This window comes from Manacus candei, unplaced genomic scaffold, assembly GCF_025592945.1.
Source record: "Manacus candei isolate 608988 ecotype Guabito, Panama unplaced genomic scaffold, ASM2559294v1 h1tg000005l, whole genome shotgun sequence".
NCBI classification, from domain to species: Eukaryota; Metazoa; Chordata; class Aves; order Passeriformes; family Pipridae; genus Manacus; species Manacus candei.
The window spans coordinates 27,103,460-27,122,458 of NW_026138053.1; the positions used below are offsets into that span (position 1 = coordinate 27,103,460).

At 43.3% G+C, this 18,999-nt stretch overlaps 1 protein-coding gene across 10 annotated transcripts; it reads left to right on the top strand.

The window, feature by feature from the left end:
• The first annotated feature begins 50 nt into the window (after positions 1-50).
• On the top strand, positions 51-18,638 carry ODR4 (odr-4 GPCR localization factor homolog). Of its 10 annotated transcripts, XR_007905649.1 has the most exons (15): positions 51-260; positions 1,515-1,648; positions 1,755-1,883; positions 2,249-2,344; positions 3,307-3,413; positions 4,125-4,161; positions 4,295-4,435; positions 5,018-5,113; positions 5,616-5,681; positions 7,013-7,141; positions 7,600-7,690; positions 9,030-9,215; positions 14,218-14,310; positions 15,307-15,445; positions 18,475-18,638. XR_007905649.1 is itself a non-coding variant. In XM_051794323.1 (14 exons), the coding sequence occupies exons 2-14, from the start codon at positions 1,550-1,552 to the stop codon at positions 15,372-15,374; spliced, it is 1,338 nt and encodes a 445-aa protein (XP_051650283.1). In that variant the 5' UTR covers positions 51-260; positions 1,515-1,549; the 3' UTR covers positions 15,375-16,415. The 10 variants fall into 10 exon arrangements, 9 of the variants coding, with proteins under 9 accessions (XP_051650283.1, XP_051650368.1, XP_051650356.1 ...); XM_051794323.1 differs by lacking the exon at positions 18,475-18,638 and having other exon boundaries at positions 15,307-16,415; XM_051794334.1 differs by lacking the exon at positions 18,475-18,638 and having other exon boundaries at positions 208-347; positions 15,307-16,415.
• Positions 18,639-18,999: the final 361 nt, after the last annotated feature.

An 18,999-nucleotide genomic window follows, 5' to 3' on the forward strand; every position in this document is an offset into this window, starting at 1 on the left:
TCGTGTCCGCGGCGGATGGGAGGCCGTCGGTGCCCCCAGGGCTCCCGGTGCTCCCGGGAGGTGCTGCGGGGCTGGGGCCGCCCCGCCGCTCCCGCCATGGCGGGGCCGTGCCCGCCCCCCCGCCGGGCCCTTTTCCCGCGCTCCGCATTGCTGCGCGTCATCGGCCTGCGCGTCATCGGCCTGCGCCGCCCCGGCGGTGACGTGTGAGGGACACCTCAGGGCTCGGCTGAGGCGGCGGCGGGGCCAGAACGGGGAGCTGGGTGAGGCTGAACGAGGGGCATCCGACAGTGCTGAGCTCCGGGATCCGGCGGGGCTGAGCGCGGGGGGCTGGGGAGCCCGGGAATGCGGTGGGTGCTGAGCCCGGGAATGCGGTGGGTGCTGAGCCCGGGAATGCGGTGGGTGCTGAGCCCGGGAATGCGGTGGGTGCTGAGCCCGGGAATGCGGTGGGTGCTGAGCCCGGGAATGCGGTGGGTGCTGAGCCCTGGGACGCGGTGGGTGCTGAGCACTGAGGCTGAGCCCTGAGGTGCTGAGCCGGGTGTGGGGACCCGCGGCCCAGGCTGTGGGGGCTGCGGTGAGGTGTGTGAGAGCCTCCCAGGTGGAGGCTCAGGAGGCCCTTTGCTTCCTCACCCAGTGCTCTGGGCTTCAGCTGTCTCGTGGTGATTCTTTGTGGGAGCCCTTGGTGCGTGAAGGGGTTTTCAGAGCAGCCCTGCATGGAAGGAGGGGGGTCTGGGGCAGTCCCCTTTCCTGGGCTCACGGTGGGAACTGCAAAGGTGGCTGTGTGGAATGTCCACAGATGCTGTGCTTGGGATGCCTTGGGAATTGGAATGGAAATGATGCATGACATGTTTAAGTACAAGTGTGGAATTTAGCAAGTCCCCGTGTGAATGGGAAAGTGCATCCTTTACGTTCTGGCCTCTGATGAGACAAAATGCAGCAGAAAAGGGTTGTTTGGAGTTGTTCCACTCCTCAAATCTTGGGGTCGGCTCTGGGCCCCTCATGGCAAGAGAGACATTGAGGGGCTGGAGTGTGTCCAGGGAAGGGAACGGAGCTGGAGCAGCAGGAGCAGCTGAGGGAGCTGGGGGGGCTCAGCCTGGAGAAAAGGAGGCTCAGGGGGGACCTTCTGGCTCTGCAACCCCCTGACAGGAGGGGGGAGCTGGGGGGGGTCGGGCTCTGTCCCAGGGAACAAGGGACAGGAGGAGAGGGAACGGCCTCCAGCTGTGCCAGGGGAGGCTCAGGTTGGATATTGGGAAAATTTCTTCCCAGAAAGAGTTGTCCAGCCCTGGCACAGCTGCCCAGGGCAGTGGTGGAGTCCCCATCCCTGCAGGGATTTAAAAACCTGTGGCACTTGGGGACATGGGTCAGTGGTGGCCTTGGCAGTGCTGGGGGAATGGTTGGACTGGATCATCTCAGGGGGCTTTTCCAACCTGAGCAATTCTAGAGGTTCTTTGTGTGAGGCTGTTTTTCTGTTGCAGTACGTGCACCTTCTCTGACTTTATGCACTGTTTGTTTTGCAGGTTGGAACCACAACCCTCGAGCTTAGCCCAGAGCCATGGGTAGGACCTACTTTGTGGAGGAGGGGATCGGGCAGTACCTGTCCGAGCTCAGCACGGCGGTGAAGCCTTATGTCACTGGGCTGCTGATAGGGCAGGTGAGTGTGGCATGGCTGGTTCTGCTCCAGTCTCTCCTGGGAACTGGGAACCCCCTGTTCTTGGTGTCGCTCACGGTGTGTTTGCTCCCATGGATGTTGTGGACAGTGCTCCCCACAGCGGGACTATGTCATCCGGGCTGTCCGCACCCCTCCCAAGGACCAGCACAAGGAGCAGAACAGCCCTCCAAAACTGGCATCCCTGGATGAGGAGTGGATAACCACACACGCCAGCCAGGTGAGGAACTCACCCTCTGGGACAACAAAGGGGTGGGAGAAACGAAAGGGAAATGAGATGGTCACAAAGTATCTCATCACTTGTGTCCCCTCCAGCCTTTTTCTCCAAGTGAAAGAACCTCCCTCACCACGCTGGGCACAGATATTTAAAACCAGAAATACCTGTATTGGTTTCAGATTTTTTGATGAAAGGAGCTTTGAGAGCACTGAAGGGAGAACATTTGTGGGGTGTGTTCCTACGCTGCAAAGGATCCTATGAGTGAACACCAGCCTCACCTGTTTCTGCCTACCTGTCTCCTTTTTGCTGAGTTGCAAGGTTTCTAGATCCCTGAGTCCTGCCAATAAACGTTCATGTTCGTGTTGCAGGTGTCCAGGATGCTCCCTGGTGGGTTGCTGGTTCTTGGTGTGTTCATGATTGCGAGCCCAGAGCTGGCAAAGGACGGGCAGAACGCTCTGCGCAAGGTGAGCAGAACTCCTGCTGGGCAGGCAGCAGCAGCTCTGCCTGGCTGAGGAATTCCCCATCACTGGCTTGAGTATATACTCAAGTAGATTTTGTTGTTTTAAGTCAGAAAATAAAAATATAGGAAAAGCATCTTCAAGGTTTATATTAAACTAAATCCTTGTGACGCAGGTGTTAGTGATGTTAGGCTGCCTTATCTGAATGAATTGCTCAGATTAGAGATGTTTACAGTAGTGAAAAACTTATAATTCTTACTCATTTAAAAGAAATATCTTGTCTAGAATTAGTGTATTTGCCTTGGGTGTATGGGGTTAAATTTAAAACTGTCTGATGGACTCGAAATACATTTTTGTTACAATATGGGGTGTATAGTGTTACATTTAGTGTCCATTCTGAAGACGTATGTTCATTTTATCGTTTTGGTGAGATAAGCATGCTGAGTGATTTACCCATGAGCAGGTTTGGTAGCCTGAGGTTCAGGACTCAGTTCTGGCAGTTCAGTGCACTGGCACCTCAGTTGTGCTTACTGAAACGAGGAGCTGGCTAAAAAAGGTGTGTCCAGTTGATCAGTGGCTACTGAATTTAAATTAGTTGTTTGGTTTCTCTTACTCAGTAATTATTTTGCACAGCTGCCTTTCCTGATCCTCGATGGATAGGCAGACAGCTGTAATTTTCCTGTAAGCAGAAAACCATACAGGTTGGCTATGTGAATGTGTGTTACTTTGTTTGGTGTATAAGGAAGCTGAATTAAGATTTCACAAGCCACTTTCACTTTGGAGAGGTTGCCTATGAATCCTTGTGGAACGTTCCTTTAACGTGACATTTTGGTGACATATAAGCTGTGTTTCCTGCTGATACATAATTTTGATATCACTGGGACTTCAAACTTCTGTACAAGACTATATTCCAGAAATTGTAGCGTGTATTTCTGTGGAAAAAGTCCCTAATATTTTTTGGTCTTCAGCTAATCTTCTCAGTGGAAAAGTCCCTGACTAAAAGAAGGCTCTGGAAACCTGCTGAGGAGGAGGTCTCAGACAGAGCAGCTCTTCAAATCTGTTCTGCTACAAAGAAGTATCCTTTATGAGCAAGGTTTACTGGCTGAGGCTGCTACCCCTGGCCTGTGTCATTGCTGATTAGTGAGAAACTGGGAGGGGTGAGTTATCTGAGTTCAGACAGACAGAGATCAGATTGAAATTGTGAAGTTTTCTAGTAGGCCATGAGTAAGGCTGTCGACCCTTTTATCCTTGCAAAATTCCCATAATTTCTTACTGTTAGGGTTGTCTGTGTGGTGGCATCACATTATGCCTTCCCCAGTCAGTCTTGATTAGCATAAGTTGAAGAAAACATCTAAAATAGTGGTTAGCACCTTGATCTTGCTGTTACCAATGGTACTTCCATGGAATTAGGGAAGCAGCAGGCATTGGGATCAGTAGTAGTGCTGCAGAAAAGTGCAGGGTGTGTTGGTGATGAGATAATGCAAGGAGAGAAAGGAGGATCTTAGAGAGGCGAGAGAGACAAGGACAAATTACGAATTGGTGCCCTGCTGGTTCTCCCTGACAGTACATATTGATCTTAATTTACTTGTAAGAGCTGGGACAGCATCACTGTGGTAGTTGGAGTTACAGGCAAATGTTTTTCTGCTTTTTTACACTCATGAAAGGTGAGAACTTCCTTCAGGGCATCAGTTAGCTCCACAGGGAAGTTTAGTAAAGGACAAAGTTAATTGTGAGTTGCTCTTACTTCTTTTGCTTTTCACTGAATCTTTTTCTTTAAGTAGCAAAGAGTAGTTTGCAGAACCTACGACGTGCAAGATCCAAAGGTGAGCTCATCCTCCTGTGCCATGGGCAGCTTTTAGTGCATGGCAAGTAATATTCCGAAAATACATTGGCCTCTGAGTTATACAGTGCTTTGTGTAGATGCTTTATGGCTTTTTTTGTTTTCTCTGCTCTCAGAGTTCAGCTAAACCAGCAGATTGGAAATACCAGAGTGCTCTGTCTGCCTCCTGGCTGGCTTTGGGCTGCACAGTAAATGTTAATATTCACATTCCACTTCTTGCTACTTCCCCAAACCATGACCTGGAGAAGAACACCAAGGTACCTAACTGCCTGCAGCAGTTACTGCACCAATTACTACAGTAATGTCTCTGTTGAAAATGAGATGAGAGAAAAGATTTGAATAGTGCCATAGAGAAGTAGGACTAATCGGGGGAGAATATTTAGCAGTTACTCCTCTTGTAAATGTAATTCTTCTGCTGTGCTCAGTCAGAAGTTTCCGTGGCTCAAAATTACTTAACAATTGTCATGCAGAGTCCAAATAACGTCTCTGCTGCCTCACCTAGTGAAAGGTTACACCCAATTAGAGGAGGGCATGGGTGCTTTTAGTATGAATTGACTTTCAGTAGCCTGCAACCCTTCCTAAAAACCCCAGATCCCTGGGGTTGGCCTTTCAGTGTTTTGTAATTCTTGTTTCTTAATGACTGTGTTCTGAACATGGTGGGTCTAAGAGTTACCTTTGGAGAAAAAACATAGACTGTTTTTTCACAGACTTTAAAACTCCCTTGGAGTAACTGTTGAAACATGTATTTCTGTAATTTTCAGTGTGATGCTGCCCAACCCTTTAGTGAAATTCTCTTTCCTCTTTCTGATGAGATTTTTGTGTTTTCACTTACTTCAAAGAACGGGTTGAACCGGTGGTCGAAGCAGATAGAAGACAGTGTTTTCCTCATCAATGGACAAGTTAAGGATGATGATACAGAGCTACTGGAAGGGCAGGTGAGTGCCAAACAACAAGGAATTGAGCTCTGATAGATGTGTTTTTGGAACCTCCAGTATGATGAAGCATTGACCGAGACACCTTCCATACAGTATTTGTTGATCTAATTGACCTGTTCCAGGTCACTGATACTCAGGACTGCTTGTGTTCTTTGCTGCAGGTTCCATGTTCTTCCTCTGGCAACTTGAACACAATAATTATATGTGCAGTCTGACTAAAATGTTGCTGTTAAAGAACGTGAGTGAGGTGTGAATGTAGGTGATGAGATTTCAAAGACCTGCATCTGTCTGAATGTTTATCAAAGAGTGGAAGCACCTTGGTTGGCTGATGCGTCCATCTCTCCTTTTAGTTTTGTGATTATATTCTCATGGCTGGTTTCTGTGTGGCATTTTTCTCCCTTGAAGGCTATAAACTAGGGCACATTTTATGCCATAGTGAGGAGACTTGATTCAGTGGCGTTCTTTCCAGTTTCATGACACAAAGAATTTTTTTTCCCCTCAGAAAAAGTCAAGAGGAAATACTCAGTCCAGCACTCAGTTCTCTGATGTCAAGGTGCTGACACAGCTGGTAAGTGTTTAGTGGTTTGCAAAGTATAACCTTGCTGTTAGATTATAAAATAGAATAAAAACTAAAAAAGCATCCTGAATTATTGTCCAGAAATCCAGCTTACTTATTCATAAGACTGTTTTTGCTCCTGTGGATAGTGTTTGATATGATCCTGCTGTTTGCTGACAGACCTGCATATTTCATGCCTTTAGAAATTCTCGTGGTGTGAAAACCATGTTGTCAGTGAGTTGCATAACTTGGAAAGACTGGAAAACAGGTTATGGAAAAAGAAGTCCTTCAAACTAATTCATTTGGTAGTAGGATACCTGTATGTACCTGTGTACATTGATTTCAGGGTGACTTTGCATCTGAAGTTCACAGTTGCCCCACATTTCAACTTGCCTTGGCCACCTGGGACATTCATTTGGATGCTTTTGTCAGAAGCTGTCACCAGCTCTGGGTTAAGGCACAGATCCTGTGAGCTGGATCATCGTGTGGAGCTCCTGGGTCTGTGTCAGGGGTTTCCTCTGTGCCAGAGGTCATGATGAGCCCTGAATTTGGTGCCCTAGCCTGGGTCCTGAAGCCCAAATGTGTCCAGGCATTACTTTGTAGGCATCTTTGCACAGCACATGCCCTCCTGTTTCATCAGGTAGTTCCTGGATTCTCTTCAGTTTTGTTCAGCAAAACTTCTAGAGATTTGTAAGATGCCGTTTTAGAGGTTTGTTGAGTATCTCAGCTTCTTATGTTGTTCCTCTGTTGTTGCTGTGCATTGTGCTCAGGTTAATTGCCTCGGGGAGTGGAGAACTTGACTTGGGCAGGAGTAGTTGGTGCAGTGGGTGTGGGAGTTGTGCATCCCTGTGTTTCCAGGTGTTGGCCCAGAGTGCTTCCTGCACGCACACACTGTTGTGGTAATTAGGGGGAGCATTGCTGGGCAACAGTTTGATGCAGTTCTAAATGTGGCCACGTGTATAATTTAGTACTGACTGATGGGGTGACTCCCAGGGCACCCTGGGTTACACTGACTACACAGTAAACATTAAAACCTCATTGATGAAAAAAGAAAGGCTTGAAAAGTTTTATGGATTACAATACTGGAAAGTTTTAGAAGGCTTGTACGCACAAATGCTTGAAACATCTGGGAAAATAAATACATTTTCCATAACGCAAAAGAGACTCGGAGTCTTACCTAAACAAACTGAAAAATAAAGTAAAATTAGAGTTATAAATTATAAAGGGAAACAGGTTGTATGTGAACATCTGAAGGTGTGCTGTTAATTTCCTAGTGCTGTTCTGTGTTGCTGGTGCTGCAGGTGCCTTGGTGAGCAGATAAAGCTGAAATGTTTGCTTTCCAGTGCCAGGGTTCCAGTCACAGATCGACAGCTACAGTGCAGGTGTGCAGCGGCTCCATAAACCTCAGGGGGGCTGTGAAATGCAGAGCCTACATCCATAACAACAAGCCAAGGGTTAAAGAAGCCATTCAGGTACTGAAAAGGGGGTTAGTTCAGCACAAACACTTTTCTGAAATAGGTGAAATTTGCCATGCTGGTTTTTCTTTACCAGAATAGTTTATAGCGGGGTCAAAATGTTCGTCCCCTCGCACGTTATTGTGTCAATGCCTTGTGGTTATTTTTGTTTGGTTTTAGTGCTAATTGTCTAGAAGTTGACAGATCTTTATCCTAAAATTCCTAAACCTTTCCTCAACTTTTCATTTTTGTTTTGTTACTTTCTTTCTGGATATTAATTCTTTTGATGTTAGCTTCTCTTTATCGAGCTTTTAAAATTCACATTAGTTCTGATTTTCTGGGAAAAACTATTCTTTCACCGTGGGTTAAGCCTATGAGGGACTGGGGTTATTTCTTACTAGTCAAAATTTGCAAATGGCTTTTGTATTACTGATAATTATATTTATATTACTGATGATTTCACTTTGTCCTTGCAGGCTTTGAAAAGGGACATAATAAACACACTGAGTGATAGGTGTGAAATACTGTTTGAAGATCTGATTTTAAATGAAGGACCTCAGAAAAAAAGTAAGAAAAAGAAAACCCCCAGCAACTTATATTTGCAGTGAATTTTGGTTGTTGTGGAAAATTCTGCTGGTATAGTGAAGATCCAGTGTGGTTAGAGCAGAATAAAAAGCAAAAGGCACAATTTCTGTTTGGCAGCCTTGACTTTTTGCTAAATCTGGAGAATCTGTGTTGAGTTCAGATGTGTCCTTTGGCATCACAGCTCTCACCCCATGTTTGCATTCAGGTCTTGTGACCACAAAAGACAGTTTCACCTTCTTTCTCACTGATTGGAAATATTGTGGTTTTTAAAACTTCCACAGTTGAAATTCCTGTCACCGAAGTTCCAACTGCAACTTGCACATTTTAGATTTTTATTTTTGAAATCACTGTATGGCATTCCCATATAATATTGCAGGATGTTAAAACTTGGTAGGATTAAAAGAAACAGCTGGGCATGGCTTTGCATGTTTTTCTGTCACCTGTGTTACAAGTGTTAGTGGACAGGAGCCCTGAAATTCAGGACTTCATCTCTGTTAAATTAAATTGGCATTGTATATGTTAATTATGGTATAAAGAAGTATCCTGATTTCTTTTTTTTAACTATACAAATAAGTCATTTGTGTTGTCTCTGCCCCCTGAACTTATTGCTCTGCACCAAATACTATTTTACAGATTTGTGTCTTTTATAGGAGTGGATCTTATTTCAGCACCATAACTAATTGCTGGGTTGCATTAACTTGACTTGAGCAGAGCATCATGCAGGGACCTAAGTGGGGTGCAAATGGAAATAAAACTGCCTACCAGGATTATACTGAAACCTGAGGAGGAGTATGCTGGGACCAGATCTCTGAGCTCCTGCTGGGGATTCTTTAAGCAGGGCAGTGGTGTCAAGTTACCTCGTTGTTGTGTTTAAATAAAAAATTAGTGAATTGAAATAGCAGTTTTGAGTATCTTAGGTGAAGGAAAACCTTTTCCTTTGCATGTAGTTCTGAGTTTGCTCTTTAGGTGGCACCCGAACTTTGTGTCTGCGATCCCGTATGGTGGTGAAATCCTTATCTGCAGGCTCTCCCGGAGTTCTGCTGGTCATTCCAACCAGGAGAAAAGCTCTACTTGAAATTTTATGGCCTGTTTTAGAGCTCTCTTGGATACTTCTGGAGAGACTAATAATGTAAGTTATATAACTAATAATAAATCAGTATCACAGCAGCCAAACAGCAACAGCTAAACAAGCCATGCCTGAAATCAGGATTTTTACATGGAGGCCTTGAGCAGTTCTTTTGCAATAGTTTTATCTTATGGCCAGGGATCAAGGAGGAATCTTATCATAAGTGGCATGGTATTTTTCCCCCTTTCCTTGTAGGTTTTGAGAGGGAATACCATGTGTTGCCTCAGAGACTCTTTGTGCCCGTGCCTGGGTCCAGTGTGATGCTCAGCGACTACAAGTTCGGCGACGAGGCCGCCGGAGAAATCCAGGAGCGCTTTGTGGAGCTGTTGGATCAGGCTGTGCAAGCTGAAGAAATCCACATAGCAGAGGGGATCAGCACAGGTGAGGGGCTGACAACCAGGACAGGCTGGATCATCTCTCAGGAAAATGTTGACTGATGGCATAGGCCAGTTTTATCCAGATGTGGATATGCCCAAATTCAGCTTGCTTCGTACAAGCTCTAAGGGTTTATATCTAACAACAAATTCGAGATATTCGTGGAAAATAGTAACTTTCTTGCAGTTTCTGTGTTTCTTGTAACAGACTTTTCTTTCTCAAGTATTTTTTCCCTTTTCACTGCATTATCTGTGCACTCAGGGCTGCAGCCCATGAACTGCAGGAGGTACATAAAGAGATGGTCCAACAAGGTTACTCTGCACATGAGTTAGGGATGATCCTATATTGACAAATAAACTGTAAGAAAAACCTGTAAAGCTTTAGTTTCTTTATATTAATATATATTTACTCTTTCAGTAGTCCAGTTTTTTAGAGCTGAACAGTTCTGATACTGCTTAAAATAAGTTAGAAGAAGAAGCTGAATGATTTAGTCAAATCTACTATTTCTTCCCTACAGAATTAAAAAATGCTTTAAAAATCTATTAGCAAAAAATACAAATACTCTGTGTCCTTCAGGAAATGTTCATGCTAAATCTGACTTTTTTTTAAAAAAAGTGTCTTTGTTTTGAGTGTTTTATAACAAATGCAGTACCCAAACTTGAAGATACGTGATTCACCCAAAATGAAAAGAAAATTGAGAGGGCTTTTCATTTTCTCCTGAATGTCTTGCAAGTTTATGTTCTGATTATGAGATTGTTATATTCCCTTTAACAGATACTTTGCTATAATCTAGTCACTGACTTCCTTTTTCTGAATATTTCTGGTTTATATCATTCCCTGTTGACTTTTTTCCCCCCCCCCCGTGTGATGTTGATTTTAATGTAGAAGTGAAACCTGATGTTGAAATGCATCCTGTGATCTCGTGGAAGAGATTTTTCTCCCTTTTTTCCCCTCCATCAGCACGAATACAAACTGCAGGTTACAGTTTTATAATTCAAATTTAAAAAGAATGGCATCAATTCTCATATAAGGGCTCAGAATGCTTTTTTGTTGGTATTTAGGGACAAAAACTGGGAAGTGCAGCCATGACTTGCTGTGCAGGGTGAGCTGTGAGTATTGATATTCTCCTTGACCCACTTGTGTACTTGGAGGGGTTTTTGAGTTTCTTAATGTCAGAGCTCACCCTAAATTCTTTTTATCTTTCTAAATGAATCAGTTCCTCCCCAAGGCTTTAACTAAACCTGTCAGCTGTGAACTGACTCATTATATGGAGAAGCAAGAGGTGTCCACAGCTCAGGGACTTCAAGGAAAACAGGAAAGCCAATAAAAATCTCTCTGGCATTATTAGAGTAACTTTAATACTCTTACAGCTAATTACTCCTGAGCTTTAGGGAATCAGTGGAACTTAGGGAAGCAAATTAGTATTGTAGCAGTGGCTGTAGGCGTGGGAGGGAGAGAGGAGATGATTCAGTTGAGCTTTATTGTGTGATCTGGAGGTGAGAAGAAAACCCCTTTGCACTGACAGCAGTGCCTCCCAAAGGTTGCTGCCAACACTGTGTGTGTGAAAGGATGGCCACAAAATGAGCTTGGGTGGTCTTGTAGCTTGCTGGGTGTAGAGTCTGGGGGGGGATTTATGTTCTTTAACTAAAAAAAAAGACAAATTTAAAATTGATTTAATTACTAAATTAAAGTAAGTGCTTATTTTCTTTAGGGGGGAAAAAAACCCAACCCACAAATTAAAGTAAGTGCATAGGAGAGAAGAAGGAAAACCATACAAACAGGATTTTAGGAAAACCTGGCCTTGTCCTGGAGAACAGCATAAAGATTGTCCATAGAATGGGATCTGTTCATTCTGATAATTATTGATGTGGCATCATTAACTCATGGTTTATTAAAATCACAATGTATTTATACACTTCTATCCCACCAGAAGGGTCATTTTAGAAATGAGACCTATTAACTGCATAAGAAAAGTGTTCTGCATTCTAAGAGAAGACATTAATTAAGCAATTTGATTTTTGTATGGTTGCTTTGGTATGAAGTGTCCAAGTATTGCTGTGACCAGGTTTTTGTGGCATAACAGCAGTTGGGGGTTTCCCTTCTGTGAAGGCTTTTCCAGTTCTGATTTGGGCATCATATGGTGGTTCTCTATTAATAATAGCCAATATTCAGTTGTTGGTTTATCACCAGCCTTTCTATTTGAATCACAATTCCTGTGGTCTGAGGCACCAACCTTGAATTAACTGGCAATGCTCTCTGTGGTGAGGGTCTGGGGAAAGTTTGCTGATATAAAGAACTGTCTAAAATTCAAGAGCAGGCTTTCGAAATAATTTTATTTTTGCTCTTTAAAATATGCTCTTGAGAAGAAAAGGATCTATCAGTATAGGCAAAAGATTTACTTTTTAAACAGCTTCTAGTCAAAACATAGGAAATTTTGAGAAGGTCACTTTTATGTGCTTACTGAGCTTGGCCTCTGCTGCTGTTTCCTCCAGTGTTATTCTCTTGATTCCTTGGACAACTCTCCAGTGAGGACACTACTGGGTCGTGCTTTAAAATTGTTATGTGGAAAATAGAGAGTAAAGCCCAAGCTATTTATAACTGAGAGACATAAATAGCTCTAACACTGTAGTTTCAAGGTATTTAGTGCTTTAAAACAGGCAGCTGAAAGCTCTGCATTTCTGATTGGCTTTACTAAATCCCTGCCCCTGCTCTGTGCAGCGGGTGGGGATAGACAGGAATAAGCCTTCAGCAGTGGTAATCCCCTCCCCACCTTCGTTAGGGAACTGAAGACTTAATGAAGAATTGAGGGTTCATAGAATTGCTGCTGGAAAACATCTGCTATTAAAACTTGGTATGAATTGTGCTACAGCTGCTACACGTGCACGTCCTTCCAGAAATGCCTTTGGGAACTAAATAGCTCAAGGCTGGTTCTTTTTCTTTTTCCCTTTTTTTTTTTGGTGTATCTTCCCCTCTGAGGAATGTGCAGCTGCCTTGATGTGCAGCTTCCAAAGGTGCCTTCAGAAAAGCCCAGCAGTTCTTAGGAAGGCACAAAGAAACGTGAAGTTAGAGGGCACAGACCATCCTACCTGCTCATCACACCTAAAGCAGAAAGGAACCTGCTGGATCTGGGTGACCCCAGAAATACTTAGTTTATCCCAAAGTGGTGTGTTTTAGGGAATTCAGAACTGGACAGAATGTGGTGCTCACACTGTGCTAGTTAAGATACTTACTAAAAAGCTCTATTGCAACAGTTAATAATTCCTCTAGCTGAACATTTCTGCTCGTATTTTAGACAGTCCTTGGCACAGAAAAAATAATGATGAAACCACTCATTGATGAAAGCTCATTAAGGACCAGTGGGATTCAGTGATATTTGATAATTTCTCTTCCAAACAGCACACTTTGAAATGTTTTGAAATGCATTGAACTGTTGTGTTGATGTTTTGATTTTACGTGTATGTGCAGCTTACACAGAGATCTCCAACCCATGTTTTGCTTAATATATGGACATGTATGTGTCTGGATATCTGTATATCTCAATATCTTATGAAGTTTCATATCAGACAGTTATTAATTGCTCTGCTGCAGCACATCCTATACAAATTCAGTGGGTTTAGGGATAAAAATGGCCAAAGACAGATCCTAAAAGTCTAGTTTGCTTTGCTGTAACAGGTCTTGTCTAGGTTTAACTTGAGAAGATTTTGAAGACAATCATCCTCATGAGTCATCTGAGATGACAGAAACAACCTTTCTGATCACATCTAGATTATACTTTTCCACTATAGCTAATGATAGAGAAAGTATTTTGTTAATCATTTGCATATGAATCATACAAAGGATGTGTCTTATTACTCAAGTATGTAACCTGTAATTTATTGCTGATGGACAACCCCACTGGGTGGTTGTGGAAACAGGAGCTCTGTTTTTATTTAGATCAGTGTTCCATGGACTCCTCAAACTTGGTATCTGGTACTGCTGGGGAGATTTCTTTGTCTTCTGGACAATCCCTTAGGCTCATTCTCTTATCTCAGTGTGCCTGTTCTGTTCTTCCCAGAGACCCTCAGCTCTCACTGCAACAGCACAAACACTTTCTCTGGCTAGTTGCTTGTCCAGAAGTTGTCTGCAGTCATAGCTACTGAATTGTAATCCAAACTTTTGACAAGTGATGCCTTAGCAAACCCTCCTGGGAATGGGAATGCAAACTGAAGGCCTTTGGCCCACCACCATCGAGTAACCTTAGGCTGAGCTGGGATTCCGTGCTGGCTCTGGGTGGCACAAACAGTTCAGGGGGAGGACTGGAATATTATTGCCCTTCTTTCTCTCCTCCCTGTCTCTAGCAAGCTGGGGATGGCCAAGTGGTGAGGGAAATCTTGGGGAAGGAGATAGATACAGGTTTGAATCCCATCTGTCTGGAAATAGATTCAAGCTCTCTCACATCCTGGCTGAGCAGACTAAGGATTTAGTAATCACTCCAAAGAAGAATGAGGCCTCTATGCCTGCTCAGAAAGGGTGTTTTTATGGGATCTTCAACAAGAAGTTTCTGTGGTTTGAAGAAATGCATTGCTGGCTGTTGGGTAGGGAGGTGATGCTGGGCTCATCCTTGTGGCAGTGGGTTGGCACATGGCCTGAGCTCAGAGCAGATGGCTCTGAAAGGAAACTCTGATCCTGGAAAGTGGTTAATGGTAAATTTTGGTGGTTCCCCCTCAGAGCAGTCAAATTCTCCCCATGCTATGCAAATATGGGTGGGTATGTTACCATGGAAGCAGGGTGTGGAAGATGAGTTTCAGAAGAGGAACTCCTCCCCAAATGTACTTTGTCTCTTTAGTTTTGCTCTCACACCCATATAGAACAATTTAGCACTGTGTTGTTGCTAATGTACTGCTTCAGTAAACTGCTTTTTATACCATAAATGTAGTTGAAGTTGTTGGGCCTTTTGCATTAGTTCATTGTAAAACACAACTGATAGTTTTCCCCCTGGTATTTACTTCTTCCCTTGATTTCCATGCAGTTGATATTTGTCCAGTTCCTGACAACCTGGAGGACACACAACAGACACAGCTGACAAAAGCAACGTTGCTGTTGAAGCTTCAACAAAATATGGGTATGTTGCTTCCCAGATTTTTGCTGTGGCAATGCCAAACCCACAGTGGGCCCTTTGTGTTTACTCCCACAGCATCCCAACTTTCAGCCTCAGTAATTCAGCCACAGAACCCTCCTTTTCAATGCAACTTCTCCACCATACTCCCTTGTCCAGCCCCCATATATGTCTGCACTCAGTACAGTTCTCTTGGCTGAAAGTCTTCTAGTGTTAAAATACAGTTATACTTTAGTCAACAAAGCAGTAACTTCTGCTTTCTATTTATTCTTAGAACATGGTAACTGGAAGATTAAATGTGTGTTTGATGTAGATATATAAATATCTTTCCTTAAATCATTACTCAGGTGTTTTGGGGTTTTCTTGTGTGCCTTCTCAGCTGCATCAGTAATGAGCAAGTTAGTCAACAGGGAAATGACTGTTGTGCTACAGAGACCTACAGAGTACATGTAGTGCTGCACAGAAAAGAAGAAAATTAATAGCTTTTGTTTCTTAAACTTTCAGTTATTTTTTCCCAGTTTGATTCCTAGAATGGAGTCAGTGCATTATTTTATGGCCAAGGTACTGCAGAAGTGTGCAGCCAGCTGGATCTCTGGGAGGGTCCTGCTCTGATTGGAAGTGTCATGTGCAGCTTTTATTATTTATTTATCCAACACTGTAGCTTTAGATTGAGGCTTAATGGTGTTAGGTAGCTCACAGAATGTCCTGAGTGGGAAGGGCCTCCATCCAGTCCCACTCCTGGCCCTGCACAGACACCCCAACAATCCCCCCCTGTCCCTCAGAGCATTGTCCAAACCCTCCTGGAGCTCTGGCAGCCTTGGGGCTGTGCCCACTGCCCTGGGGAGCCTGGGCAGTGCCAACCACCCTCTGGGGGAAGAACCTTTTCCTGATAAAAGCAGTTTTTGGGGTGACTCTTTGGTTTCTCCTCAGGCACATCTACCTGCCCCTGCCCTCCCCGTGCTGCCCTTGGCCCCTCACTGCCGTGTTCCTCTGTTATTCCAGGTGTGGTGGTGGCAGCTGCTGTTGCAATCCTTGCATCCATCTTCTCTTTCAACTACTTCAGTGACTGAGCTGCAGCCCCTGGAGCTCCATGGAAACGTTGGCCATTTCCAAGCTGGAAGCAGCTGGGTTTAATGGATTGGTAATTAATTGTTGCCTAACTATCCCCAGGTAGATGTGCAATATCAGTGTAATGGTAGGCTCAGTTACCTTGTTCCAGCATGCACTTCATGTATCAAGTAGAATTATGCAGGTACAGAATCAAGTACAAAGTGAATCAAGTTTACAAGAAACCAACCCTGTCACTCCATATAAATGGATGATAATATTATTTTCTAGAAGGAGCCCTTAAAAAGAAATATGGAACCTTCATTTTCTTCCTGTTGGCTCCTTCAGTGCAAAATGCTGCTCCTGGTGTTTCTTAGGCTACTGATAAGACTAGTGTAGTTACCTGGTATGACAATTCCTGCTTTAATTTGCTAAGAGAAATCTGATTAAAATTAATTGGGGAAAAATTAGATTTACTTTTAGGTAATACTGGTTAATTAGCATAAAAGATATACAAATAGTTTCTAGAATTTTCAAGACTAGACCAAGGCAGCCTGTAAATACCTTAGTTCAAGATCTGGAGAACTCAGAAATCAATAAATTTCTCTGTCCAGCTCTTATTCCATCATTGTTCTCTTGGAATGTTAACTATTTCAGCAACAGCTACATGTAGGCAGCCCTTGTGGTTTATCTTGTAGGTACATGCAAGTTGTCAAAATTATTGCTAATCGGGATTTTTAGACTATAAACAGAAATCTTTCCATTATAAGATATTTTCCAGGGTACACTGGGCTATAACAGGTTTACTTGCCATGAGGAGAGGTGAAGGAGGGAAGAATTCTAGGAAGGTTAATGAAGATAACTTGTAAATGAAATGTGATGTTTACTTGGACCTGAGCTACAATAGAAAAGAGTTCCAGATTTTAAGGCATTTTAATACCACTGCAAATACCTTTTCTTGTTTAAAGGCACTGGAACACAAAGAAAAAATAAAGACTTTGGTTCTAAAGCGTAATCAAGGATGTACTGGGATACCTTTATTAAAGGCAACTGTGAGAAAGGTGTCTTAACTGGTGTTGCCTCATCTGTGTATTCTGTTTTTCCATGTTTGGGAAAAAGAGCTGCTTTTAGCGTTGTGAGTATCCTTTGAAACACGGCGCTGACCTTTCGTGCTCAGTGTTGCTCAAGCAGGGCCTGCTGGAGGAAGGTGGATGTTGTAATGGGGGCACTGGGTTCAGCTCTGTGGGCTTTATAGGTGCATTTTATTCTGTGCCAGTGGGTGGAATCAAAAGCAAGATGGCATCATGCACAGCAGTTCCTCCAGGGGAGGCTGAGGGTTATCCAGAAAATGGGGTTAATTTTGTAACCTGCTTCAAAGCAGGGTTTGCTTAAAAATTGCTCTGCTAAAGTCTCTGCTAGAAGGAGGAACAGGGGCATAATGAAAAGCAAAGAGTTTGTCTTTTGTCTCTTTTTTGGGGGGGAGGGGTGGGATGAGGAGGTAGAATACAACATTTTGGAGGTAAAATAAAAAATAGTTATTCTGTAGTTGCCTGTTGCACACAACTCAGCCACAGAAGTGAAGTACAGCATCTGAGATGCTCAGTGTCCGACACCAGAGAAGAAAATGGTCATGGAACACTCATCTTGTAGTTCTTCTCCTTTAGTACTTGTGGTGTAAAACATAAAGCTGGTTGGGATGTATAACTCCATGGGACCCCTAGCAGAGAACTCTGTTTTTCTTCCCCCCTGCAAGCTTACAGTGTTTAGTGAATGATCCTTTTCTCTATGGTCTTACTACAGATGGTCAAATTAACCCCCTAGCTTATAACTAACCGGGTATCAAGGAGCTGTGGAAGTCTGGTTTTCCAGTTTGAACCTGGAAGAAAGGAAAGAAATTGCTGTTGATGGGATTTCTGCTTTCATACCAGAATAAGAATATGTGCAATAAGAAATTAATTTAACCCTGTCAAAGTAAAAATGAGTAATTTGACTTGTACCTACAGATTGAACCTTCCAGTCATCCTGCCATGAGGAAACAGGGCATGTGGAAGAAAGCAGGTTCTCACTTGTCTGAGAATTACAGGACTAACCAAGAGGGCATTTCATGGTCCCATCCTTTTTTGTTGGCCATTGAGAATGTAAGAAAATGAGGGCTTAGGAGAAATGAAAGTGTGTGTGTAAGAGAAAAGGAACCTTTTAAAAGTCTCTTGGGTTGCTGCATAACTCTAGCTCAGGTTTCATACAAGTTTATCCTTTTCCTATACAATCCTGTGAAGCCTTTAGTCTGTGAAAACTCCATTGTGACTGAAACTGAGCTTTGTTAACTCGTGTGCAGCACTGGAAATCTGTTTTAATTTTAATATGTAAGAGTCCAGAGGAATGGTTTGGACTTCAACAGCTGAAAGTCTGGCTCTTCTAAGCATAGTTCTAAAATTGATGTTACAAAATAATTTTACAGAAGCCCTTATTTTCTGGGCTATGTGGCTTTCAAATGTAGTTTTGAAAAGCCACAGTGGTCTGGGTCAATGAGGTTTATGGTCCCTCACATCTGAGGGCAGCATTTGATGTGGTGGGAACAGACAGGCTGGGGGGATTTGACCCCAGCTGGCAACTAAAGGACCACACAGGGCTCACTCCCCTCCTTGGGGCAGGGGGAGGAGGGTTGGGACAAAGGGACAACTTTTGGGTTACCATGAGAACAGTTTAATAACTGAAATAAAATAAAACATAATCATAGTAATGAGAAGGGACATAACAAAAAGAGAAAGAATACAGAGAGACAAGGGATGCCCAAGGCAGTTGCTCACCACCCACTGCTGGATGCTGGGAAGAGGAATAACTCCCCCAGCTGACACTTGGATCTACCAGAGGTTTTGTCTGGATTTGATCAGCAGTGACACCAGTGATAAGATGAATATTTGGGGACACTCAGGGTCTCTGTGCCTTTGAGTCTGAAGGAAGAGGAACCATAGCCCAGGGCAGCAGGGAGGTACCCCCATGTGCTTTTTGAAGCATTTACTGTTTGTTACTCAAAAAACCTTTGTACAGTAATAAATGTTTGAGTCAAGTCTTGCTTTTTGGTGTTTTTTTTTTAAGGTTTTTTCTTTTTTTTTTTCCCTGCAGAAACCTGGATAACTGCTGTGATCAGAGCTTTATTTGCAACTTCATTAGTCATGAGCTGCTGTTGAGGCTTGGTGCTGCATGTGTTTGCTCTCTCTCTTTGTTTTTTGTTTGAAATTACAGGTTGAAGGAAATCCTGCTTAAGCATGCTTAATCCTTCTCTTAAACTGGAGTGTCAGCTTATTTCTTACAGTAGCTATGGGTCCAGTTTCTGTGGTGGGATTGGTGTTTTTTTTGCTTTCAGCCTGGAGAAATGAAGTTTATGTTACAAGGCTGCTGATGTGCAGCCTAATGGCTTTTGAACCAAGTTGGATAAAGAGGGAAAGTTCTCAAGAACTTTCTCAAGAACATGTAAGTTCCCACCACTTACATGGAGATTTTCTGGTGTGCAAAGGACAGAAATTTTTCACTAATCTTCTTTAAGACATGTCATAAAAAAATACAAGTGAAATATTGACCTGCTACCCAGGTAAGTGGTTATTTTTGTGATGGACAGAGATAATTCATTATTTTCTACATAATCTTTTA